We start from the raw sequence: 27,543 nt of genomic DNA on the forward strand, positions 1-27,543 counted from the left end.
TGCTAGTGAAAAATTATTACATGTCTTTAACAAATTGTATAAAGATTTTATTGATTTACAAGGCAAGCATGATAATTTAAAATCTGATCATGAGAAGCTAGCTTCCAAATTTGATGTCATTACAAAAGAAAATATTATGCTTAAAGAAAACAATGACTTATTAAATTTGGAAAATAAAAATTTAATCTCATCAATTGCTAGCCTATCTCATGCTAAGATTGATGCCATGTTAGAAGTAGAGAACATAAAAAATGATACAACTTCTTTTATAAATGAATATTTATGTTCTACTTCTAATGTTAATACACATATGTCTAATGATGAGTTGAATATTGTTAAAAATCGCATTTCATCTTTAGATTCAACTCTTAAAACATGCATTGTTAATAATAAGAAACTTATGGACTTATGTGCAAAGTCTCGTGATAATTCTCTCAAATCCAACACTCACTATGCACATATTTATAGAAAAATTTACAAATGTTCAATTTGCGGTCGTAAAGGCCACATTGCTAAATTTTGCTATGATGCACACAAATCTTCTAAGACTAATGCTTCTTGTGTATCTCATAAGGCTTCTTCATCACATGCACATGTACATGCACAAACTCATCATGCTCATCATAAGCATGCTAGTGTGTTTAAATATGATATATGTGGTCGTTTTGGTCATTTGGCCGAACATTGTTTTGATTTAAAAAGAAAATCAATTTTGCCAAATGTTTTTAGTAGACCACGTGTTTTTAAATGTGATGTTTATGATCAGTTTGGACATCTTACAAAATTTTGTTATGATATGCAAAAAACTTCTAAGTTGCAATATGTTCCAAATAGTCCATTGTTTAATGATGTTTCTCATTTGTGAAATAATTTAAAAGAAAAATCTTTATTTGCAAATGATTCCCGTGCACGCCCACTTGATCAACACAAATCATTTAACCCTCTTCATTACACCTATTACAATCGGAAAGGTCATGTGTATAATTTTTGTTTTGACTGTGCTAGTGCACCATATGCGTCCAAACGGGTTCATAACCCTAGGGCTTTGAGCTTAAATGATAGGGGTCATGTCCCTAAATCTTTTGGTACCAAGAATTCTTGGATACCAAAACAAATTTGATTCTTAAACCAATAACTTTAGTGATTTTTATTTTTCTTTGTCTTGGTTTTGAAAATTATGCTTTGAAATCTTTGAGTATGAAAACAATTTTTCTTTGATTAATTATTTTGTTTTCATGACTATTAGTTTTGATTTTAAATGAGAGGTTTGTAGTTATATACCCTCCGGGTTTATTGGGTGTTTATTCCCAAATTTTGTTTACCGGGTGCTAAGATGTTCATATGGGTTGATACTAGCTCAAGAGCTAGATATAATAGCCTCTCTTAATTTTTGAAAATCAATGATGGTTTGGTTTTATGTGATTGTGGTTGATTTATGATTTTATTTGGTTGATTTGTTTTCATTTGAAAACTCTTTTTGCATGATACTCATGTTTTCTCTCTTTTGATTTCATAAACCTATTTTTATACATGATTTTTATGTTAGTATAATGAGACACTATTTTTAATGACATATTAATATGTGTCGTTATTGTATTCTTGTATGTGAGTAATATTTAGCATTTTTTTCATTTATACTTGCTCACATGTTTTTGCCTTAGCATTCATTTCATGTATCCTATGAGGCATTTTGATAGGGGGAGCAATCCATATATTTGTTTTATACTCACCCATGCATATTAATAGGGGGAGCTTTCGCTCTCTTCATTCCTTGTTTTTCCCTTTTTGATGTTGTCAAAGGGGGAGAAATATTATGAGTATATTCTTTTTTGTTTATATGCATGATAATTACAATATTGTATATTCATTTCCATTCATGCATATATCATTTTTGTAAATTGTTTGTCATCATCAAAAAGGGAGAGATTGTTGGCCTTCTTGTTTTGATGATGCTTAACAAACAATTTAAGACTAATGTTGTTTGTCTAGTGTTTGTATATTTCTATTTATTGTAGACAAACAATATGTTGGAGGATTGATGGAATCGAGCATTCACGATCAAATCCAATGGACGTTGGCGGAATAGTGGAATGAAGCAATGCAATTCACGTTGAAGATCCAAGTTCTAACTTCATCCGCAAGTGTACCAAGTTGAGCTACATCGAAGATCAATCAAGCTTGGGTATATTTAGTTTAGGTTTTATATTATGTGTGTTAGTACTTTAAGCTCAATCATATATACAGACACATATTTGGTTTATATATATATATATATATATATATATATATATACAAGTTTTGGTTTATGGACTTAACAATCATTATATACATATTTTATTAAGTCTATAAAATTATTTCATAGGGTTTCAAAACATTGTTTATATCAAATCATCAAATTTCATGTATATCACATTTTCATGTTTTGGACACACTTGCAAAATACATGAGTTTTCAAAAATGAAAAACTCAATTTGAGAAATTCTTTTTCTAACATGTTAAATTTCATATTTATAAATGTTTCTCAAAGTTTTATCAATTTTAGAATTAATTTGTTATGTTTATTTGAATTTACAAAATCAAGTTTTTAATAAGCTCATGTTCGTGCATGCTTTTGTAAAACTGATGCGTTTTCACAATTAGGAAATAAGATTTGAAAATTTTCTTCGTTTACATGTTTATCATCATATATACAAATATTTTCCCAAGTTTTACTAATTATATATACAAATATTTTCCCAAGTTTTACTAATTTTGGAGTTGTTTTGTTATTTTCAATTAAATTTACATAAACGTGTTTTTTTCCCAAGTTTTACTAATTTTGGAGTTGTTTTGTTATTTTCAATTAAATTTACATAAACGTGTTTTCAGTAGTTTTTTTTAGAAACTGTATATCTGTATTCAAATAATTATTTCTCTCAACTGGGAAGTGATATTTCAGAAACTCTTTCTCTAACATGTTCATCTACATGTATAGAACCTTCCCTTAAAATTTCATGATTTTTAGAGTTGATTTACTATTTTTAATTGATTTTACAAAGTCAGATACATAAAACTTTTAACATCTGTCAAAATCTGGAAAAGTATGGTCGATCGTGCTACAGTGCGGTTGACCGCCACGGTCGACCGTCAGCAGTCCATATAGCAGTTTTGCAGTTTTACTTCTCGCGGTCGACCGTGACAGTTACCGTTGTACAGTAACGGTAACTTGGTGATTTTTGTTTTTTAGTGGGTTTTTGGGGTTTTTTGGGTTATTTTCTTCTACCCTATATGTACCCCTTTGCCATAACTATTTTCTACCACCAAAGGATGTTTTAAACAAGTTTTTACAATAGTTTAAGTTTGTTTAAGTGTAGGTTAAAAGTTTTAAGTTTGTGAAGATTGTTTTACAAGAAGAGGAGATCATCTTTGGTTTGAGCTTTCCACTTCACATCTTCATCTCTCTTGTTCTAGAGAAGTTTTCTCAACTCAATTATCTAGCTTGTTTATATTTACATTGTCATATTTATATTTGCTAGACTTTAATTGAGTTTGATTTTATTTCTCTTTGTTTACACACACAACCATTGAGCTTATTGTATTTGCATACATTGTATAATTGGGTTATGGGATTGTGTGATTTAGAGAGTGAGTCTACATTGAGTTCTCATCTATTGTAGAGAACAAATTATTTATTATATTGTGAGATTGTAAAGTTTTCGGTTAGCTAGAAAACCGAGTGTGTAGTGGAGATCTCCTCAAGGTGAGGAGCGGAGACGTAGGTCGTGGGGACCGAACTCTGTGAATGAAATTATGAGGTGTAAACGTTATTCAGGTGAGCGTAAAAAACCCGGTTGTGATAGTAGATTTTTCCCTGAAAGTGGGGAGCGTAGACGTAGGACGGAAGGTCCGAACTCCGTGATCATATCGTTTGTTTGTGATTGCATTGACGCACCTTTCTTATGCTCATATCTTATATCGCATTTGTATATTACTTGTTGTTTATATTGCCCACTATCTAGTTTAGATTGTTTACTTTTGTGTTCATTGTATATCCTCGCATATATCTCATAGTATATATCATTGCTAGGATATTGCTCTTTGTTCATATTAATTATTCTTGCTTGTAACATATTGTATATCTCTCTTACAAGAATAATTTGTTAATTAGTTTTAATTGGCATAAAATCAGATTAGATTAGCATAAGACCCTAATCACCCCCCCTCTAGGGTCTAACAGTTATCACTCACTGCTAAATCCAGCTCGCCTCCACTTCTCTCGATATCTTTCAAGAGATTGAGACAGCAGGAGATGCGGGGAGGATAGAAGTGGTCGGGAGAAGGATAAGAGTTAGGAAGCACTAGTGAAGCTAAGTAGTCGACTCCAGCCTTACATGCCAAAGACACTTCAATCCTTCCTAAGAAGCCATGGTGCCAGTCGTCAACCACCTTCTTTTTATACTGCTCCAAATCCTGACGAACGAGTTTATCCTCTAAATCCTTGATAAGGGCCGCAGATGCCTGAATCTTCGACTGCTGCTGTGCAAATTCTTTCCTTGATTTCTGAAGGGAAAGGAGACTCAATCAAGTATCCGCCTCAGCCGTCATCTTACAACACTTTTCAGACTCAACCTCCACCTGTAGATGAGCCATCTCTCTTTGAAGATCCTCGATGGTTCCCATATGCTTGGAGAACTAGATCCGAAAATTCTTCAGGAGGTCTTCCTTCTCATCCAGACTCTGACGCCAAGCCCCCTCTCTTTGGGCCAACTCGGCCTCCAAGGCAGTGGCCCTCTTCTCCGCCTCTTCCTTGGCCGATTTCTCTAGGGCTTGCTCTGCTCGCCCTTCCAAGGAGGCATGGTGCATTTGCTCAAGTTGATTAAATAGAGCGTGCTCCAACAAAGTCCCCCGAGCTAAGCAAGCTTTGAGGGCCTGATGAATGTCAGCACTAGGCATCTCCCCCAAAATCCTCTCGTCAGTATCATTCTCCTCGTGGTCTGACAGGGTTCCAGCTTGCCCTTCGATGTTGCCGTCCACCCTAACCAGCTCTTTGCCATGATGACGAGATGACTCGGGCATAGAACTGGGGCCGATAGCATCCTCCTCAACTGTCGGGGTCATTGTCTCCCTGCCAGGAGAAGACTCATCTACCAGCCTCATATTTTCTAATCAGTTAAACAGAGTAACCAACGGATCCGTTCCAACTGACTGAGGCCCCACAATCGGTCTGACTGGGTGTCGTCTGTCAACCCTTGTTCTCCCCCTTAATTCGGAGGCAATTTAGGTCGCGTGATGCATCAAGCTGGCCACATCCTCAGCACCAATAGCCTCCCTTAATCTCTTTTGAGGCCTAGTAGCAGAACCTAACCTCGTGGCCTCTGCGTCCCTCTTGTGATTTTCCATTAGCAGAAGAGCAAGAGGACTCGCCCTCGTCTGATCACCAGCGGAGGACAAGATCATGGATACGCCCGCCGTTTGGAGAGATGCATCATCGAATAGATCATCCCTCTCTCGTGACCCGGCATAAGAGAGGATCCTCTCCAAGTCCCCCATCTCCAGATCGCTAAGGGCAACCGGCCTTAACGCGTCCCTATTCGCATTCGGTCAAGTTGAGCAGGCGAAGACGCGGTCAGCACTATAGACCCACACATACCTCTCTCTCCAGCCCTCGCTCGACTTTGAAGAGTCAGAGACAAGCTAGAAACTACCACTATAATGGTAAAATTAGTGCGGGTCCTTTTCCGCTGACCTAATGCTGACCAGATGACCGAGCAATCTCATACTCGGCTTTACTCCCACACAACGACATATTATTATAAAAGCCACCAGAGCCCCCACTACACCCGGGTAAATCTAGGAAGAGGAAATGCCCAAAGCAGCATGTATCTCCCTAATGAAAGGATGAAGAAGCAGCAACAAACCTTGCTCCAAATGGGTCAGATATACAGGCACCTGATTCTCACCATGGCTATGCACCGGCTCGCTCCTCTCAGGTACTGCCAGTGTAAGCGACCTGGGGATATTAAAAAACTCATAAAGCCCCACCAGGTCATCCATATAGACTCTTGAGCGGATGCGTTCAAGAGTAGCAAGCTTCTCATTGCGGCCAATGGGTGAAACTTGAGAGGCCATTGAAAGTTTTGCCTTCTCTTAAGAAGCATGGAGGAATATCAAATATTCTTCAGAATGAAAGTTCGTAAAGGAATCCTATCAGCCCCCAATTAAAACTATTTATAGATATCTGGAGGAGCATATCGAAGGATGTGAAGGGATGCGGTGATTCTCGAAGCAACCAAGCAAGATCCACTTTGGAATCTGAAGCGGTTCACTCGAAGTACGAAGTGCCACCCTCATTTATTGCTCTGTGTCCCAACGCTCGAAAAACAGGATGCCCTCTATTATATCCATGACGCTTCATTTCCTGAAAATGGTGGTTCAAATCTTTAATAACAGCGGCCAAGCAGAGCGGAGCCATGACAATTAAAGAAAGATATCTGATGACGTCAGCCACGTCAATTGATGGAGATTTCTTAGTTTCTCATTAAGAGCAGACTTTCACTGACAAAAAGCCAATCTTATTTCACTCGGACTAGACTAAAGTAAACTCCAAGCAAAAAGGGCCAACTATTATGGTGCTCAACCACCCAAGATACAAATATTTGCAAAATTGATAGTCTTAGCTCTGTCAAACTGGCCCTAACCACCTTGGCGGCCCAAGCCTAACAGAGGTCCCAACTCCGCTGACTCGTCGAACCCATGTCACTCATGTCAACTCGAAAGGTGGGATGAGCCAACCCCCCTGTCGAAGACAACCCACCAAGGGCACTCGACCACTTACTTGGCGACTCACAAAGATGACTTGATGAACATTCCCTATCGACTAGATTGAGGAATAACCTCCGCCTCAAGTCTCTTCCCCTGAGCACATGTCTGCATCCCAGTCCACCTAGGACAAGCCTTATCTTGATTCTAGCTTGAAGGTCTTCATGACTTGTCAGTTGCCAGCGAGCCTTCTGTCACGCTCTCAATCACTTCCCGGAAAATGCGAAGAGCTTATCTCCTATGCCGAAGTGACTTCCCCTCCAGTCGCCAACCGATGCCTGTAAAGCGAGAGATGACTCAGCCTGCTAGCGTGTCTTCTGCCATGCTCTCAATCACTTCCCGAAAAATACAGAGAGCTTATCTCCCATGCCGAAGTGACTTCCCCTCCAGTCAGCAGCCACCACCTGTAAAACGAGGGATGACTCAGTGTCTAGCCCACATCTTGCCACCGCCCTCCTGTACATAGCAAAATAGGACCAACCTGCCCATCTTCCCCTAGATATATATAGGTATGACCCTTAAGTAGGGGTTGGATCTTAAGAGCTTGGGCAATCTAACCCCTCAGAACCACATGAGTTATTTCCTTAACATTCCCCTTCCCCACTCAAGTTTCACTAACTTGATCATCAGAGGAACCACAGAGGGTACCGGTCCCCGCCCTCTCACGGGTCCTTCTTATTTCTATAGCATGAACTTCAGCCTCCAATTCAAAAACCAGGCATAAATTCAGAGAAGGAGATGACCCCTTCATCAATCTCCTCTACCTCGTCCCGACGAGGTCTCCGGAGGAACCGACCTATCCTCTTCTGGATACGATTGATTGTGTGATCTTAGTCATCAACAGGTGGGCATCAGATTGACTGGCCACTTGTACATAATCAGTACATTGCTAGATAGAATGAGCGGCATTTGAGCATTGTCGATTAGCTTTTCCTCCGTTGGAGGAAACCAATTATATAAGATGGTATTAGGGGATTACCAGAAGATAGTTAATCACTCAAACCACACCTTCAGTCAATGAAATCGAGATACGTTCCCAGCAAGCAAGATATGTACTAAGGGGTGTAGATGAGAGAGAATGGATAAGTAAAATGCGTAAATTTAAATAGTTTTTTAATCCATTAGCTTTTGGTTTCTTATATATCTAATTATATCTTTTTACGTAATTGTAGATAGATGCTATGGATGAGATAGAGGGGATTGCAAATGAAGGCATAACTACCACCAGAAGAGATTCAATACATATATCGGTATTGCAACGGATAATGGGGAGGGTTCGTAGAGCTCTTCATTGAACTCATGAAGATCGGCATGATGGTTGCGAGCATATGGCGCATGAGGAGAGGGTATGTACACGCCAATGAAGACGAGGCGGATCTTGCTCGCACGAATTTGAAGCTGGTCTATCACAACAAGCTAGTCCATTACAACCCCACACACAACTAGAGAGCGAGCATGTACGAGCTCAAATCGAAGAAGGACGCCGATAATTGGAGCGGGTACGAAGATGGAGACAACGGTGGAGGGGTAAACTTTTAGGTTGCATGTGATAATTTATTAGTTTTTTTGCTTAGACTATATTTGTCGTATTGATAGACTTGATATATTTGGATTTGTTTGGACTATTTTGTCATATGGATATGTATATGACGTAGCTATTATGTTGTGATGTAGTGAATTCATTAAATATGTTTTTATTCAGTGTTTATTTCTTAAAATTTATAACTATATAAATATTATATTGTATAATAATTATATGAAGTGGATGTGATATTTTTGTAGCCCAGACAGGTCTCCTAAGCAATGTATATGAAGCGATATAGCATGTGCACGTTTTTGCTATGCCCAGCAAATCCACAAGACTACTAGCCCTGTGGATTTGTTGGGCAACAACGCCCTGCTCTCACCCAAGTCTCTGCTTAACACACGGGACTAGTAGTCCCTTGCGTTTCTTTGCACAGTTCAGAAAACCCACGGGACTAGGATTTTCCGAATCAATATTAGTGGACAATTACTGGCCACTAAACATACAGGACTACTAGTCTGTATATTTCAGAAGCCTGTTTTTGTGAAACTGACCTCTTTTTGACCTGTTGGCCAAAATGTGGTCGGTTTTGCTAAATAATTAGCAAAATAGTAGCTTTTGCCAATTATTTAGGAAAAAAGACCTCTTTTGAAAGAAAAAAAAACTCCATTGTTTAATAGATTGATGAACTTGAAATTAAATAATTTGAAAAGGCAGAGATTAATTAAGTATGTAATTGCAGAATTAAGTACTTTGAAAGACGGGAACCGGAAGAGGTGGGAGTTGGATTAGTTACACAATTACATGGAAGATAAAGAGTTGAATTTGCCAAAAGCATTATGGAAGATAAAGAGTTGAATTTGCCAAAAGCATGCTTAATGCCATATATCGTTTATACCATATATCGTTTATGTGAATACTAATTTAACAATTTTCCATCTCATAATCATAATGCCTAATTATCAAAAATTGTATTATTGCATTTATTATAATATTTGAATGAGACTTTTGAGTGTACTGTGGTAATTTGATTGAATTTTGAAGGATATTTTGGAAAATTAAAAGTTTTGACATCCATATTCTCTTTTATAAATAGTATATAATCATAATGCCTAATTATCAAAAATTGTATTATTGCATTTATTATAATATTTGAATGAGACTTTTGAGTGTACTGTGGTAATTTGATTGAATTTTGAAGGATGTAGTAATATATATATATATATATATATATATATATATATATATATAATATATATATATAGAGAGAGAGAGATGAGGAGACGAGAGGGGTATTAGTTTTATTTTGAGTCCCATTTTAGTGTTGAAGTATTTAAGAATAAGAAAGAGTCCTAACGCCGAGCTCAAAATTCAACTTGGTAACAAAAGATCTTTTTCAAACATGTACATATTTTTGCGCTTACAATAAGGGGTGTCCAAAAAGCCCGGAAGCCCGAACGGCGCGCCCGGTGTCCCGGCCGCGTGGGCCCGGCCGGTCGTGCCCGGGCCCGGGCCGGCGGCCAGGCCGGAACCCGGGGCAAAAACCCCGGGTCGGGCCCGGGCCCGGGTCGCCGTTGGCGAACCCTGTCGGGCCCGGGCCGGCCCCGAACAGTGCTCAAAAATGGGCACTGGTTCTTCGAATGGCCGGGCCGGGCCGGACGCGGCCCGGCCCGGCCCGGCCAAAATAAACGGTCCAGCGAAAGCGTGGGACCGTCTGCCAGGCGCCGGGCCGGGCTGGCCCGGCCCCGGCCCGACCGAACGGTCAACGAGGTGACCGTTTGGCCGGGCCGGGCTGGCACGGCCCGCCCGGTCCGACGGTCACCTTCAGTGACCGTTATGCCGGGCCGGGGAGGCCGGGTTGGTCCCCGTAGGGGGCTGCTTCTATAAATAGAGGGGGGGTTTCAATTCATTTTCTCACAACAAAACTCATCTATTTCTCTCTCTACTACTCTCTTATACAATCTTATACTATCTCATACTAATATACTATCCTATAATCTTTTGTATTTTCTAATACTTCCAACAAATGGCTTCTGGGTCTGATTATGAAGAGCAACATGCAACTCCTACCGATCCAGAGATGAGTCCTCCTACAACAACTCCTCATCCTACCGGTGTTAATCCTGAATCTGGTGGCGACGAATCTACGGCACCAAGAGCTCCAAAAAGGCCGAGGTCTGATGTATGGAATTTTTTTGAGAAGATAGACGTCACCAAGGATGAACACGGTAGGATCATCTCTCAGAATGCGAAATGTGCGTTGTGCGGCCAGATATTCAAAGCTCATCATAAGAGCGGCACCAACCATCTCAAACGGCATATTGAAAAACACAACAAAGGCCAAAATCTACAAGGTGATATCCGGCAGTCTATGCTTTCCCAATCATCCTCTTCAGGTACCCTCGGCAGTTGGAATTATGACGCTGCCCGAGCCCGGAAATGCGTAATCAGGTTTATTGTTCTTAAAAACCTTCCTTTTAAATTAGTAGAAGATGATGAATTTGAAGATTTATTTAGAGATGGTTTTTATCCTGCATTTACAAAATTTTCTCGTCAAACCTGTCAACGTGATATTTTAAAATATTATGTTGAGGAACAGGGAAAAATAATTTCTTATTTTAAAAATTTAAACTGCAAATTTTCTTTAACTTCTGATATTTGGTCATCTAGAGTGCAAACTGGTTATTTATGTATAACAGCACACTGGATTGATGAAAGTTGGAAAATGTTTAAAAGAGTTGTTTCTTTTATTGCAATTGAAGAGTCACACACTGGTATTAATGTTGCAAATTTAATTGTTGAAGAACTTATGAAACTAGAAATTGATCAAAGAATATTTACTCTTTCACTAGATAATGCAAGTAATAATAATGTAGCTGTTGATTTTCTGAAAATAACTTTGTCATTGCCATGTCATGGTGAGCTTTTTCATGTTAGATGTATCTGTCATATTTTAAATTTAATTGTTCAAAGTGCATTTTCTGAAATTAAACCCATGATAGAAAAAGTTAGAACAGTTACTAATATGCATAATGCTTCTGAAATGAGAATTAAAAGATGGAAACAATGTTGTAAAAGAAAAAATTATAAGCCTAGACTAATTCCAAAAGATGTTGACCATAGGTGGAATTCCACCTATGCAATGTTATCTGTAGCAATAGAATATAAAGAAATTATAAATGATTTTATAAATTTTTATGCTTCTAGTTCTAGCTCTGGTAGTGCTTATGGAATAACTGAAGATGAATGGACAGTTATATGTAAATTAAATGAGATGTTACAAGTTTTTTATGATGCTACTATGTTATTATCTGGTTGTTATTATCCAACTATTACTTTAGCTGCTTTACAAATTTTAAATATTCAAAAAAATTTTACAAAATATCGTATGGATGATATTTTTGGAAGTATAATTTTTGAAATGGAGAGTAAATTTAATAAGTATTTTAGGCCTATTCCTCATATTTTTGGTATTGGTGTTCTTATTGATCCATGCTTGAAGGAAATTGGCCTTCGAAGTTTGTTACAATCATTGTATGGTGGACAGATTATAGACTTAGATGATGGATCCACCCTTACTGCTACTACTCATTATTTAGCTATTAGAAATTATTTTCAAACCTTATATGATGAGTATGCAGCTAGATATGGTGTAGCTACACAACAGTCTTCAGCTTCGGCACCTTCAGCTTCGAGCACAGGTCGAGGTAAAAGTGTAAGTTTTGATAGGTATGCAATGGTAGCTGAACTAACTGGTGGATCTGGAACTTCATCAGGATTAGATGTTTCTGAAATAGATGAATATTTTTCTGCTTCTTTAGTTAGATGTCAAGGAAATGCTTTAGATATTTTGCAATGGTGGAAAGTATATGGATCAGTTTCATATCCTATACTTTCCACCATGGTTCGTGACTTACTATCAGTGCAGGTTTCGACTGTAGCCTCGGAATCCGCTTTCAGCACAGCAGGACGTTTGATCGACGACCACAGGACATGCTTAGATCCGTATACTGTACAAGCGGTGATGTGCTTACAGGATTGGTGGAGATACGAGAAGCGAACACAAGGCATCGAACGGATTGCTATGATTGAAGATAAATTTGAAGAGTTGGGACTAGCAGATAGATATAATGATTAGATAATATTCATAAAATTGTAATTTTTATTTCTTAGCTTTAAATTTGAATTAAATTATTTCGAAAAAAGTTGCAAATGATAGTGATATGGGTGAGTAGGTGCCAACCTAGTTGGGATGTACTCATCTATTGTGATGCGACGAATTTCGAAATAAATTTATACTTGTAAAGGATTTACCGATTATTAATAAAGAAGTTATTTTTATCATTTTTTGTACTTGTAATTTATGTCATTTCATTTCAAGTTATTAATAAAATTTATGACATTTTTTATAATAATTTATAATTTATGGTTTTGTTAAAATTTAAAAAAATAAAAAAAAACAAAATTAAAAAAAAAAAACAAACCGGGCCGGCCCGGTGTCCGGCCCGCTCAGGCCCGGACCCGGCCCGGACCACCCGGGCCCGGGTCCGGGCTTGGGTTTTGCCCGGCCCGGGCCCGGTTTTCCGGGCCGGGCCGGCCCGGATGGACAGCCCTACTTCCAAGTACTTATTTTTTTGGCCACAGAAATGTGTTAATATCCATAAATAAGTCTCTTAATATCCCTGATAATCTTTGTTAGAAGCATCAGATCATGGAGTTTTTCAATGCCAATATTATTTACTTGCTAAAAATTCAAGGGAATTATAATTAAAAAAAGGGAAAATGTTGAAGAGAATTTAGACAATTAGAAAGTTGAACGTCTTTTACTTCTATCTTTCAGAGATACTAGCCTACAACAAACTCTATGAAATTTACAAAACGAGCATGCGCACAACACATGCCGCTCTTCACTAGTATTGTATAATGTCCCATTCTCTTAAGGGCCTGTTTGGATTCGTAGGGGGTGAAGGGAAGTTAAGGGAAACTGAGTGAAGGGAAAGGAAGGGAAAGGAAGGGAAGGGAAGGGAATTCCCTTCCCCTTGGTTACACCCCAATTTGGGGGGTAACAATTTTTATACTATTAGGGGGTGAACCAAGGTGAATGGACGTGAATTAACTTCACTTCCTAAGTGTTCCCAAACAAGGTGAATGGAGGTGAATGATTCCCCTAACTTCCCTTCACCCTCATTCCCCTCAATCCAAATGGTTCAAATGAGGTCCTTCATTAAAAGTTATAAAAAAATGATGAGTTATCATGATCCCACTCTTGTTTATTTTAGTACCAAAATAATAAGAAAAGAAGTGTACACTTATCTTCGAAGCTAAATATTAGAACCCCGAACTATCCAACAGTTTAACGAGCCATCGGTACTTCATACAACAAAACAAAATCCAACATTTAATAAAAAAAATTTACCGTTATCTATCTTTTTAATTTTCACATTAAACGGGTATCTCTATTTATATTTATCTGATATCTGATACACAAGAAACAAAACAGCAAACTACATTTACTATTTACGACGGCGCCTCATCAGTTACTCTTCCTCTCTCCCTGACCCCCCCATCGACTGAGACAAAAAAGCCAGTGGGGCCCATTTATAGATCTAACGGTTGCTATCGTCCGATCGCATACTTCAACGGTGAGTACCACGATCCTTACCACTGTAGATTAGGGTTTTCTTTTTTTTATTTTTTTTATTTTCCCCTCTCCTGCTCGCATCGACGGACTCTTGTCGCTTCCTTGGGCGCGTGCAGTTCATCTGCCCTCCTCCCAAAACCCTAGCCTCTAAAATCCCAAAAAAACCAAAGAAAGGAAAAAAAGGAAAACAGAAAAAAATGGCTGCGGTTCAAGGAGGTCGTCTCGGTTCGCGTTTGTCGAGATATCACCACTCGCCGATCTCTTGGTTACGCCTACGTCAATTTCACCAATCCCAACGATGGTAATGATCCTACTTGCGACTCGAAGTTTCCTGATTTATTTTGGAATACTTAGGCTTTGGGTTGTTCAATTTGCTTCTCGAAAAAATGTTGGTGAAGTCTATGATTTGTCCTCTAAAAATTTCTTGTTGTTGCTGCTGCTAGTGGTTATTTGTTGAATACACATTCAAAACGAGAACACACTAGGATTATTTTTTTGTTAGAAACTGGAAAGGAAAAAAAATCAATGAAAGCAACCTATGCTGCGCAGAACTATTTCCAAGATAAAACGTCTCAATAATAAACGAGAGTAAGTTATGGATAATAGATAGCTTGGAAGCTAGAATTATACATGCCATTGATTTGATGTTCTATGATTCCGATTGTACAATGCGCTTCTTGCTGTTGCTAAATATTGATTAAACTTATATAATTTTATGATTTTCCTTTACACCATGTTTCTTATTGTTTCTAACTATCATCAATTCTAGATATTTCTGGTTTATGGTGTGTGAGTTGCTGCTTCTTGTTGATGTATAGTAATTGATTTTTGGAGAAAATTATGATTATTGATGTATCCACTTGCTTGGTTATGGTTATGCAGATCATTGATTTTAAAAACTTAATGATTTGGTTGTACAATTTGCTTTCTGTTGTTGTTAAACGTTGGTTTTAGAAATCAAATTATTTTCCTGTGCAAATTGTTTGTTGTTGCTGCTAATGGTCCTTAGTTTTATCAAATACTAGTTGTTATTTGTGTGATGCACGAGACATAGTATTATAATAATGTTGCACGCATATTCTGATAATATTCAGATTCAATAGACACCTATTCAAATTGAAAACATGCCAATACGATTTTCTCACTATAAACAAAAAATAATAATAATGAAACAAATAACGTATAACTATTTCAATTTTCAAGATAAAATATCTCAATAATAAATGATTTGGGTATGGATAGTAGCATGAGAGCTAGTAATGCATGGAAAATAGCTATTTTCAAGGGAGATAGTTTATGAATGACAAACACATGTCACATTCCTACAACCATTGGCAATTATTTATCAGAAGAGCATCAATTTCAGCTTTGTGGTTCACAAATTGCCTCTTGTGGTTCTTGTGCATTCCATCGATTTTAAGTAATTTATGATTTTTGATGTATCAGCTTGCTATTTGTTGCTTTTATAAAGGTGATCTATTTTGGAAAAGTTATGATTTGTATATATTAAAATTCTTTTTGCAGCTAAATGTTAATGAAATTAGAGGATTTGTGTATTTTCCTGTACAAAGTGCTTGTTGCTGCTGCTTCAAGTCATCATTTTTCAAAGAAAATTTTCAGTTTGCAGTGTGCGTATTTCTTTTTGTTGTTTCCATGAGATAATCAATTTCAGGAAATTTATTGTTTGTGATATGTAGCTTGCTTTTTGATATTAGTGCTATGCAGTTATTAGTTTTAGAAAAAAACGGAGCAAACTTAAGGCCAAGTGTTTTTCTTTAATGCCATTTTATCTTATGTACAGCGGCAAGGGCTTTGGATATGCTTAACTTCACGCCTATCAATAATAAGGCAATTCGTATAATGTACTCAAATCGTGATCCCAGTACACGAACTAGTGCTGCAGCTAATATATTTATCAAGGTAACATGATATTTGTTTCTTTCTTTATTGTGGATGGGCTTGTACTGATTAGTCTAGTTGCTGTTTTGGCAGAATCTGGACAAGAGTATTGATAACAAGGCGCTCCATGACACATTCTCGGCGTTTGGGAATGTTCTTTCATGTAAGATTGCCACGGATGCATCTGGGCAGTCGAAGGGGTATGGTTATGTTCAATTTGATCAGGAGGAGGCAGCACAAAATGCAATAGACAAGCTGAACGGTATGGCTTTAAATGATAAGGTGGTTTATGTTGGTCCTTTCCTTCGTAAGCAGGAGAGGGAAAATACAGCAGATAACGAAAGCAAGGAGAAGTTTTCTAATGTCTTTGTGAAGAATCTTTCGGAGTCCACAACAGAGGAAGATTTGTCAAAAGTTTTTGCCGAGTTTGGGCAGCTTACTAGTACGATAGTAATGAAGGAGGATGATGGGAAATCCAAGTGCTTTGGATTTGTTAATTTTCTCAATCCTGATGACGCTGCACGAGCAGTTAAGGAACTTAATGGAAAGAAATTTGATGATAAAGAGTGGTATGTTGGGAAAGCACAGAAGAAGTCTGAAAGAGAGAGGGAGCTGAAAGGGAGATTTGAGCAAGGTATGAAAGAGTTAGCTGACAAACATCAAGGGGTTAACTTGTATCTGAAGAATTTGGATGATAGCGTTGGAGATGATAAGCTGAGAGAGATGTTTTCTGAGTTTGGCATGATTGCGTCATGCAAGGTTCTTCTAGAATAAACTCAGTCAGTTCATTCTTTATCAAGTGTAGGCCGTTTTCTGGCTTGGATAAGGTTAAGATATAGATATTTATTATGTGCAGATTATGCGGGATCCTAATGGTATAAGCAAAGGATCTGCGTTTGTTGCATTTTCAACACCTGAAGAGGCATCTCGAGCTGTGAGTTTATGCAATAAGTTAGCATTGGAAACCTAATTGTTGGTTGGTTCTTATATTTCAACTTCTTTGTAGCTTGCTGAAATGAATGGAAAAATGGTTGGTGGAAAGCCTCTATATGTTGCCCATGCACAACGAAAAGAAGACAGAAAAGCTAGGTTGCAGGTATGTAATTGAATATAAAAGATTTGTCCTTTTTTTCCGTTTAATTTGGTGATACTCTAAAAATCTGTAATTCCTCTTCACAAGTAACTGTATGGTACCACTGGTATTTCCACACATGTGAATGCATTTCTATATAGTTCTTGTTCTTTAAGCCTATGAAAAATTCTAGCATTCTCTTCTGTATTCTTCCTGCTTAGTTCTTTGCATGCATTCCTTCTGATTCATTCCTTTTTAATCTTTATTTCTCATATGGCAGTACAATTGTCTCTGGATGTTGTTCTAGACATTATTTTTGTGTCCATACGTGAATATCATGAAGTTTTGGGTGGTTTTATTATCTATAGGTGCTGCTAGTATTTCTCTAAGTTGGTGCCTACCATCATCAAATATTCATCCCAAAATCTCCCATCAAAGTTGTTTTGATATAGAAGTCAGCCTGCAAGCAAGAGAGCTCAGCAGAAGAATAAACCGACCTCTTCTCCTTTTCTTTTCTTGACTGATCGATATAACGTTGACCCCCCTTGAGTTGGTGCTAATTAAATTGCCTATGCAACTTTGAGCAAGAGGCAACTTGCCATGATATCTTCATGGAACTTGGTAGCAGGCAGATGGACTTGTATTTTCCTGGTCTTTTAAGCTCATGCATGGAAAGAAACAAGCCTTTTAAGTTTTACGGCGTGGTACGGGAGTCCTTTTTTTTCCATGAGTACTTTGGATTTTATTTCCTAGTTAATGTGAATTTTTTAGCATTCTGGAAAGTGTTCTTTGCTTGATTTGCTTGAAACTATTATGAAAAGTGATCGTGTGATAACCTAGAATATGAGTTCGAAACTAGGTTTCACCCTCTTTCTTATAGAAACTTGGATACAGATTTTATGCAATGCTATCTCCAGAATGTGTGCTCTAGAGAGGATATGGTAGCCTTAAAAAAATTTCTGGGAGATGTTATTCTTTACTATAATACACTTCGCTAAAATCGTAAGATAACACTGATTGTTTTTCACTAAGTCTTTGATCACTTGTTGCCTGCTGAAGGGAGTTTCTAGAAGGAAATATTTGTTTTTCTTTAAAATGTTTAAGCCACATGTGTATATGTTTATGCAATATAGCTTCTGAGTCATCTAATAACATCAGTATTATCAGATTATGAAAGTAAAATTCTTCATGTTGTCCACATTAACAATTCTATGTGGACAGTTCATTGTCAATAGCAGTGGCTGGTTCAAATCTTTGTGGTCCCTTGTAAAGTTGCTAGCCCTGTGTTTATCAATGTCCCTATTCTGAAACCCTCTCTGAGAACTTCTCTCTATCACCATTAACTAATATGGTGTGGTTTATTGTTTAGTTATTTTCTGGGAAGAGGATTTTCATAACTGTGTCATATGGTGGAGCTTCTAAGGAGTACAAGGATTTCGGTAAATGCTAATGAGGTTCAAAATGAAAAGATTAATGTCTCCTTTTTTATTAACTTCATTAATTTTAATTTTATTTTAAGTTGGACTTCAGTCTATGAACAAGATCTTGTCTGCTATATTAATGATCTGAAGTTTTAAAATATGGTGAAAACTTGCAGGTATTGTTACTTTCTATGGCCATTGAAATAAACATAAATTTTATCGTTTGACATCAACACGAATTCCAAGAATAACTTCTCCACACAAACCGTCCATGGGTAAATGCCAAATTATCATTTTTTAAAGAAAATCAACTAACACCTTAAAAAAATCCTTAGGTTGAAAACAATTTTGCTGGCTAAGCCCTTTCACCATCTTCTTGTCCCTAATCCCCATTATTAAAACTGGTTGCTGACGCTGCCTGCGCATTAAAACTCTTAAAAGCTGCTGCTGCTCAGATGCACAGCAGGATAGGGTGGAGAAGATATCTGAGAGATATCTCTGGGTCTTTCTTGTCTTTGTTAAATTAGTGATAATAACTAGGTTGGGGGATATTTATAATTTTATATACCAAAGAAAACAATATTGTTGGTTTTTTGTTTATTTGAGTTAAAAAGCAAACCCAAAATCCAAACTGAAAACAAGAATATCTGAGATTAGAAACTGAACCAAGCCCAACTAGACTGAATATGTTAAATATATTTATAGTTCAATCTACTCAATGTTATGTGAACATGCAGACCACTACAGCCTACCATATCAATGCATCTGTTATGAGCACTCTGGCAATCTTCTGAAATGCAGTTGACTAAATCTACAACATTTCACTTTTGTGTTTTTGGTAATATGCTGGAACCATCTCATTTCTGCCAGCAAGCAGCAGACCGAGAGAGGGAAGGAGGGAGCACTTAATAAAACAACACAATTAATCTATAGCTCTGTTTTCCATAAATTTTACTGCTGAATTAAATAAACTTCCTGGCGTGTTGAAAACTATTGTCCATAGGTAGGACACTTGACGTCATAATATGTTTAGACTCTTAGGTATGTGAAACATGTAGTTTCCTAGTGGGAGACTCAGTCAACTCCTGGAAGAAAAAGCATGCAGTTTTTGGCGTTTAGATGTGTTCTTAACTTTAGCGTTTCTAAGAAAAGAAGGAATGTACTTTATTGAGCTCATCATCATCTAAGGTTGTACCGTGTCTCGTAGATAATGTGGCTTCATTTAGCAGATTTGTCATCTGCTTTCCCAGATCAATTTGGAGTCTGGTCCTAAGTTGCACGAGATTTACCAAAATAAGTAGTTTTTCCTTTCTGCCTGTGAGTGGTTAATGCATGAGTTTTTTCTACATGTGAGTAGCCGACGCATAAGCTCTTCTCTTGTTCATTGCCTCTTAAAAACAAAGAATATTTGAATCATCCTTCAAGCCTACTCAATGCAAAATTTTGTTCCATATCTGAAGCCATTTTAATGCAAAATATAACAGTTATATTGAAAGAGGTGAATCATATGATGATGATGATTGCGGTGGTTAGTTGACAGAAGGATATACCTATCCTTCATATGTGAATATGTCTTCATATTTGCAGTATGGTTTTGGTTCTCTGATAGTGTGTCTTATTCTAGATAGCATTGCTTTGAATCTATTATGTTAAATTTCAATAGTGTGGCCGTACATAACCTCTTTTGTAATGGTTGTTGCCTTTGCCTTCAATTTACTTATTTTCAATTTAGTTTAGCGGTACCATACACATTATTTTGTCGGTTATTGCGTAATTTTTTTTCATCATGTACAACCATCTCTTCATAGATAAATGTCCAGTGCATCAACTTTCATCATTTACTTTTTGGGTATTTCTGTACGATACATTTATTTCCTGGTTGCCATTTCTGAAAAAAACGGTTTATGCTTTTTGTAGGCACAGTTTTCACAAATGGGACCTGGAATGGCGCCTGTTGGAGTGCCTCGCATGCCCATTTTCCCCCCAGGTGCTCCTCCTCTTGGACAACAGCTATTCTATGGCCAAGCACCTCCCGCTCTGATTCCTCCACAGGTAACATTTCTTGGTTTAATATGGGCAAGCTAACGGAAAGTTCTTGTACAGAATTTCCTATTTCTCGTGTATATGAACTGTTAAGGTTTTTAAGATGGCAAATGTGAATATTTTTTATCTTTCAGTTTCCTTGGAACACGTCTCTGCTTGGTATTCATGTGACCAAATTAAAAATTCACTATCTTGGTATTAACTGAGCCTTCCTGTATTTTGTATAATAATTATTCATTGTTAAGATTTTGGGGCTGGCAGCACATTCAATTTTTCTTGTCAATGAATGATAATGACCCGAGAACTTTCCATGCATACTAGAGTAATAAGTAACATCTATTTACTGATCAAGGTTCTGCGAAGTCTTATCTTGAGTAATTGAAACTGTCAGCTATTTCCTGTTATTAGGGTCCTGCAGAGGGATACACTTATTAATCTACATCTGATGTTGACAGCTTTGCTGTCTGCAGTAGCGATAAGAGTGGCTTCCTTGATTTATTTGATTAGTAGGCTGAAAGGACTCGTAGAGCTAGAGCATGTGCACAGGTTGTTGTCTTATTTGGATGGATTGCATACGTTATACCAAAATGTTGAAGCGTTTGTAATGATTGCACATTATTTAGCAGAGAATTTAGGAAATCAATAATAAAGTTATACTGAATATAGCATTGTACTTCCCAGTGCTGATGAAAAAGTTTTCTTCAAGAAGGTAGAACAGAAGATACATAGAACGTTCCTCCTGATTCATTTACTCGGGCTGAACTATTTTTTATGAGTAACACTTATGGCTAACTCTTTCGTTTACAGCCAGGATTTGGTTATCAGCCGTCAATGGTTCCTGGGATGAGGCCTGCAGGGGGTCATATGCCAAACTTTTTTATGCCATTAGTTCAGCAAGGAGGTCATCAGCAGCCCCGCCCTGTAGGTCGGCGTGGCGGACAGGGTCCTGGGCAAATGATGCAGCAGCCCATGCATTTCCTTCCGCATCAGGTTGGTCTTAATTTTGTTTTCTTCATGTTTATTGGTTTTCTCTCAACTCTTGTACATAATGAAAGGATCTTACTGTTATCATTTTGATAAAACATGCAACACACTACCATATTATCGTGCTAGGTGTGTGATCTAATCCACACCCAATGTTTTGCCCATTCTGCAGAATTGATTTGTGTGCTCGAACTTGAATATTTTGCGTTCCTACTTTCTGAATGTAACTTATTACTATGTGCCATTGCATTTTCATTGTGCATGAAGCATATTAGTTTTCACTAGCCTGTGTGACGTATGTAGTTTATATGATGGAATAATGTTGAAAATGATGAATAACATTTACCTATGTCTGCTTCTCGATAGCTTAAAACCGGATGTAGCTTAACACAACATCATTTATATGTTTTGTTATTTTTAAATTGAAAAGAAGTATAAAATTATCCATAATAATTTTGGCAACAAGGACCATGATTTCAAAATATAAAACATTTAAATTTTGAAACAAAAATTCTAAATTTATTATTGGATATACTAATTTACGAACAAGTATCATAATGAAATGTTCAAATATATCATCACAAATTACATATCTAATTCAAAAGTTCATATTCACTTCATTCTAATACAAATCATATGGTCACTATCACAACAAATATTATGCCAACTGAATATCAATCATGACAAAAAAGTCCTCAAGTCTTGAGAAATAATTCAAAAGCAAACACTTAATTACTCAAACCTTAAATTTAGCAAAAAAAAAAAAAAAAACCTCAAGTTTCTAAGATAACTATATTGAACAGCATATATTATATTGAAATGAGATGCATTACTTTTGCATAATGTAAAATTTCGAGTTACATAGCTTTTTTTTCTTCAACACCGTAATTGAGTGGTCTGTGCTGCAGATGTTGCCTAGCCATGGCAGGGGACGTTCATATGGTTACCCACAGGGTCGCAACATGCAGGGTGGCAATTTCCCCTCCATGCCTAGTCATGAAAGGGAGCAACAACCCCTCAGTGCTCTAGCTACAGCGCTCGCAAATGCTTCTCCTGACCAGCAGAGGACGGTAAGTGCTCTGGGCATTTGCACTTTGATACCTCAAAGTTTCATTCTTTTTTAAATTCGATACCCCGATGTTACTTTTTGACAATTTGGTACCCTGATGTACTAAACATTAACATTAATTTTGTTCGCGGTTTTTAGCCAGAAATTCGTGCGGGGCCCCGACCGAACCTCTCAATTCTATTTATTGATGGCAGGATTAGCCATTAAAAGCTTACAAGGAGGGGTTTCCAAGAACTTTCAAACATGTGAAAAAGCATGATATCATAGCACTATCCTTTAACAAAAAACCTAAAACATGACCGAAAATCTCCAACAGCCCAAAAGAAAAGCAAATACATGGTGACAAAAGTCACAAAACAAGCCCAAATCGTCCGACATGTCTTTCAAACTGGTTACTCATACTTTTTTCTGATGTGATGCAAAACCCAAGAGTCATCCAGGAGAGCCAATTTAACATGTAAATTTAAAGCATTGTTATAAAACTCTTATCTCATTTCTCGATCCATGAGCCGACAATCTACCTACAACATGGTTCGCTTCTCTAAACACATGCGAAAACAGTATAAGGCATGTTCTCCAAAATCGATATAATTTTACTCCAGGTTGCTCCATACTTCCAGTGCTTCGGAAAAAGCAGAAAATAATTATAGTTATCAAATTTTAGTTTTTTAGTTTGAAAACAGATTGAGAGCCAGTTTGGATTTGTAGGGGGTGAAGGGAAGTTAAGGGAAACTAGGTGAGAGAATAGAAGGGAAGGGAAGGGAGTTCCCTTCCCCTTGGTTACACCCCAATTTGGGGGTAACAAATTTTATACTATTAGGGGGTTAACCAAGGGGAACTAGGGTGAATAACTTCACCTCCTAAATGTTCCCAAACAAGGTGAATGGAGGTGAATGGTTCTCCTAACTTCCCTTCACCCTTATTCTCTTCAATCCAAACAAGCCCTGAGGGAAAAGTAAAAGATTTTGGGGGTGTCAAATGACAAATTAACATCAATTTGAAAGCTTTGCGGTAAAACTGTCAAAGTAGAACTTCGGGGTATCAAATTGCTAATAACCCTTTTTTCCCAAGTAGTTTACTAGAGCTTTCCTTTGGCTTGAGATTAACGGCACATGCCTGCTTTATGTTGGAGATTTGGATAATAACAGTTGCCTTGCTTCTGTTTCAGATGCTTGGTGAAAATCTATACCCTCTTGTGGTGCAGTTAGAGCCTGATCATGCTGCCAAAGTGACTGGTATGCTGCTGGAGATGGATCAGACCGAGGTCTTGCATTTGCTAGAGTCTCCAGAGTCTTTGAAGGCGAAAGTGGCCGAGGCCATGGAGGTCCTGAGAAATGTCGCTCAGCAATCACCTCACGGTCAAATGGCTTCACTGTCGCTGAGCGATGAATCTTGAGTCTGCTTTCCTTACTGTTTCTGTTTCTTTTCATACTTTGATAGAGTTTTAAGAGAGGCTAGACGTTATTATGGTTTTGGATAATTTTTGTTTGTTGTTCCCTGTGGAACGCCTTATCTTAGGGTACACTATTTTTTGGGGCATACTGGTGTAGCTTTCTAGTTCATCTTATATTTGTCATTGTTGTACTTCAGGTTCTTAATTCCTGCTTCTTTGGTCATGGACATCCCGCATGAGTTCAATTTTGAATTACATTATTATGGAATTGTTGGTTTGTGGAGGATTTCTACTGCAGGCGGCTCCAATTTGTAGCGGGTAGCTGCACTCAGGGTTTTGCTTGTTTCACTGCGACTGCAGTCCCGCAAATGCAATTGTAAGTTTGAGTAATCTTTTCCTGATCAGACTTATGACCAATTTGGGTATAAGCTGTTAATGCAACCGATGGTCTCTTACCCTCGCCAGTGGCTTAGGGGGGTGGTGCTTGGGGCCTTGGCTTGAAAGCTTAAAGGTCGATCCGAGTCTGCGACATGTTTATACCTAGTATAATTTCTAGTCATTAAGCGTTGTAATACTTGTGATATTCACTTGGGTCTGGACCTCAAAGATGAACGAGTATAGAGAAGAGAAAAGATGATATCTTTGAAGGGGGGCTCCGGTAATGGGTAAGAGGTTTTCTTTTTTTCGTTGTATTTTTAAAGGAAATGCATCCCTCCTTTTATAGGGGCTTAACCCACTATCTCCAAGCCCTTCAGTTCCGCCCCGATGAGAGATTTCCTCTCAACAAACCATTCACGTTCCACGTTTCTCTCAACAGAGAAACAACGTTGATTTGGTCACATTAGACCGAGTCTATGCAACATCTCCCACTTGACCAATTAACCAAGTGGCATGCCTCTCACTATCGCGTGAGATCAGATGTTTCTGCTTACTATTACTCCCACTATCCGGAGAGAGTAACTCTTATTTCATTATTCATGAAATTTTACTTGAATTATTTATTCCTAAGTCCCATCAAACTTACATGTTTGATAAAAGATCCGCTGGTATCCTTTTGTCAAGGATCGCAATCATATCTGTAGTAGGGATATAGTCCTTTGACTTCTCCTGTTTCTACAATATTCTCGAATATAGTGATACTGGATCTCAATATGTTTTCGCTTTGAGATCTATTGCGGCGCCTATGATTAAGTTATTGCTGCTTGATTATCAAATAACATTAAATAGGTTCTCTAACAAAATTGAGATGCAAGATCATGCAAACCGTCTTATCCAGACACGATGTGTAATTGCCATTACTGCAAGCTATAGTATTCCAGCTTTTGCGTATATCTGGCAACACACTTGTTTTTGCTGCTGACTAAGAAACAGCGTCCCTCCTCCAAAGATACAAAGTGCGTCGAAGGGACTTCTCCATGATCTTTATGCACCGTCGAAATCAGATCTGGAAATAACCGGGAGGTTCAAAGCGAATCAGCTTGATAAGACTAATCTATGAGTCAATGTACTTCATGAGTATACTTATAATCCTTTTACAGCTTCGCATGTGCTGGTCCTGGATTACTTTGATATCTACTGACTGACTCACGCATAAGCTAATATCGGAGTCGGTGGATGCACAATTGCATAATCAAGCTCCATTGCTTGAGCATGAGGAACATCTAATGGTTATTGGCTCTCCAGGGGCTTTTGCTCTTTAATAATCTCTTTCTATAACCGGATGTTGGTCGGGCGATTGGATTTTCCATTCCAAACATTTAAGAGAACTGATTTAAATATTTTCTTGTTAAACTAGCATTCTTAGAATTTCTTATCTGAATTTATTTGAATTCCAAGAATATATGATGGATCATCGACATGTCTTTCATCTCAACATTTTGCGCTGAGATCTGCCTTGGTTTTATTCAAACATTTCTATGTCATTTCCTAGGAGCAATATATCATCCAAATTAATAGGATTAATATTAGTAAATTGCCTCCCACTTTCTTAAGCAATATACACATTTATTATTTATTTTGAATAAAAACCAAGTTTAGTAACTGCATCAGAAATTTGAGATACCATTGTCTAGAACTGTTTAAAACATATAGAGGACTTGTCATCAATTGTGTAAAGCTTTATGTTCTGTTCTTTTCACCTGAAAACTTCAAGGTTGTGAATATATATTGCTTCTTCAACTCTCCGGTAAAGGATGCAGTTTTAACATCCATTTGGGAATAACTCCAATCAAGATAATGGCACAATAGCAAAAATATATCTAATGGATGCAAATTTAGGTAGCAGGAGATACGTCCTGAAAAATCTATTTCCTGGCGCTTCTGGTTAAACCTTTGGCAAACTACCGGCTTTGAATTATCAATAGATCCATGCAAACACATAATTCTTTTTGAGCACCATTGCATCGCTATGGCTTTTCTATTTTCTGGTAGAGTCCATAGCTCCCATACTTTATCTTTATCTAATGAATCAAAGTTCTTCTCTCATACGATTGCTAGTGCCATAAAGCCGATTCATGCGATTTCATCAGGGCATCAGACAAGGTTAAGGGATCTTTGTTCTTGTCTATATTTGTATCTACCGAAAAACAATGAAATGACTCACATGATACAGAATAGTAATCATGGCCATCCATGAGGTTGTGCTTCTTGGTCTTTTGGTATGCCTACAACGGTTGTTAAGGTACATTAATTTCGTATAGGTATTTCATCATTTTCAAGGTTAGGTTCATTACACGATATCTAGGGGTCATTAGTGGAACGAACACTGTAATATCATCATCTATGTAAGCAGTTAGCAGGTTCTGGTTTGCGCTCTGAACTTGTTCGCTCTTCTCTAGATTCTCTAGAATATGTAGCATCTCTACTTTCAATGACTTCCTTTTCTTTATTTCATAGAACTATATAACCTTTTGATTTGGGCTAGAATACCCTAATGAACTACAACTTTTATTGTTTTTAAAATCTAAACTTATCTGCTAAGTTTGGACATGGATGAGACATGGGCTAGTAGATCCCCACTTCCTGAGAATGACTCAAATTAGGTTTCCTCCCATTCCAATAATTCATAAGGTGTAGAGTATTAGATCCTGATTTGGTGGGAATTCTATTTAAAATGTAGTTTGGCAGTTAAATGCTTCCTCCCCAAAAGTTTTTAGAAGAGACCAGAATGAGACAACATGCACTCTAACTACATTAATAATTTCTGTTTTTCTTTCCAGCAACATCATTCTGTTGTGCGTATACAGGCATTGTTGTATGCCTTTTGAATTCCATGTCTGAATACAGTTTACTTTCAAATTCCTTTAGAAATTATATTCTCCACCTCTATCAGTTCTCAGAATTTGATTTTCCAAATCCAAGTTGGTTTTCACTTCTGTCTTATTCTCTTAAAGCAGTCAAAGGTTCGTTGGTATGAAGAAGTCGAAAACACCAACGAAGATCTCGCCCTGTTTGATGCCAAAGTCGCATCGGGTGAGATTCCTCCAATTCCCAATCAAGGCAGATTTGCTCTAGCCAACCCTTCTGCCGCAGAGGGCGTGGTGACTCTCTCGAAGAGAGCCCGCCAAAGGCAACGTCAACGCCTTGCGAAACAATTCGCAAAGGCCATGGAGTCAGTTGACGGGATCCGCTACAACGCGGATCTGAAGAACAAGAGAGGCAAACAGCCTCAACAGCAGATGAACGGCGCCTCTTCCAAG

The 27,543-nt window shown here is 37.7% G+C and overlaps 1 protein-coding gene across 1 annotated transcript; it reads left to right on the top strand.

Annotated features, from left to right (window-relative positions):
- Positions 7,019-24,090, top strand: LOC109821280 (polyadenylate-binding protein 2-like). Its single transcript, XM_020387466.1, has 11 exons — positions 7,019-7,204; positions 7,971-8,048; positions 14,139-14,265; positions 15,766-15,884; positions 15,957-16,622; positions 16,720-16,797; positions 16,870-16,959; positions 20,274-20,408; positions 21,207-21,389; positions 22,292-22,453; positions 23,621-24,090. The coding sequence occupies exons 1-11, from the start codon at positions 7,019-7,021 to the stop codon at positions 23,846-23,848; spliced, it is 2,052 nt and encodes a 683-aa protein (XP_020243055.1). The 3' UTR covers positions 23,849-24,090.

The sequence above is a fragment of the Asparagus officinalis genome, chromosome 8, assembly GCF_001876935.1.
Source record: "Asparagus officinalis chromosome 8, Aspof.V1, whole genome shotgun sequence".
Classification (NCBI taxonomy): domain Eukaryota; kingdom Viridiplantae; phylum Streptophyta; class Magnoliopsida; order Asparagales; family Asparagaceae; genus Asparagus; species Asparagus officinalis.

Excerpts from the sequence above, each read along its gene's own strand:
- LOC109821280 (XM_020387466.1), top strand. The coding sequence starts at position 7,019 with ATGCGAAGAGCTTATCTCCTATGCCGAAGTGACTTCCCCTCCAGTCGC. Across the intron at positions 14,266-15,765 it reads TTTCACCAATCCCAACGATG|CGGCAAGGGCTTTGGATATG; the intron begins GTAATGATCCTA and ends TCTTATGTACAG. Across the intron at positions 16,623-16,719 it reads GCATGATTGCGTCATGCAAG|ATTATGCGGGATCCTAATGG; the intron begins GTTCTTCTAGAA and ends TATTATGTGCAG.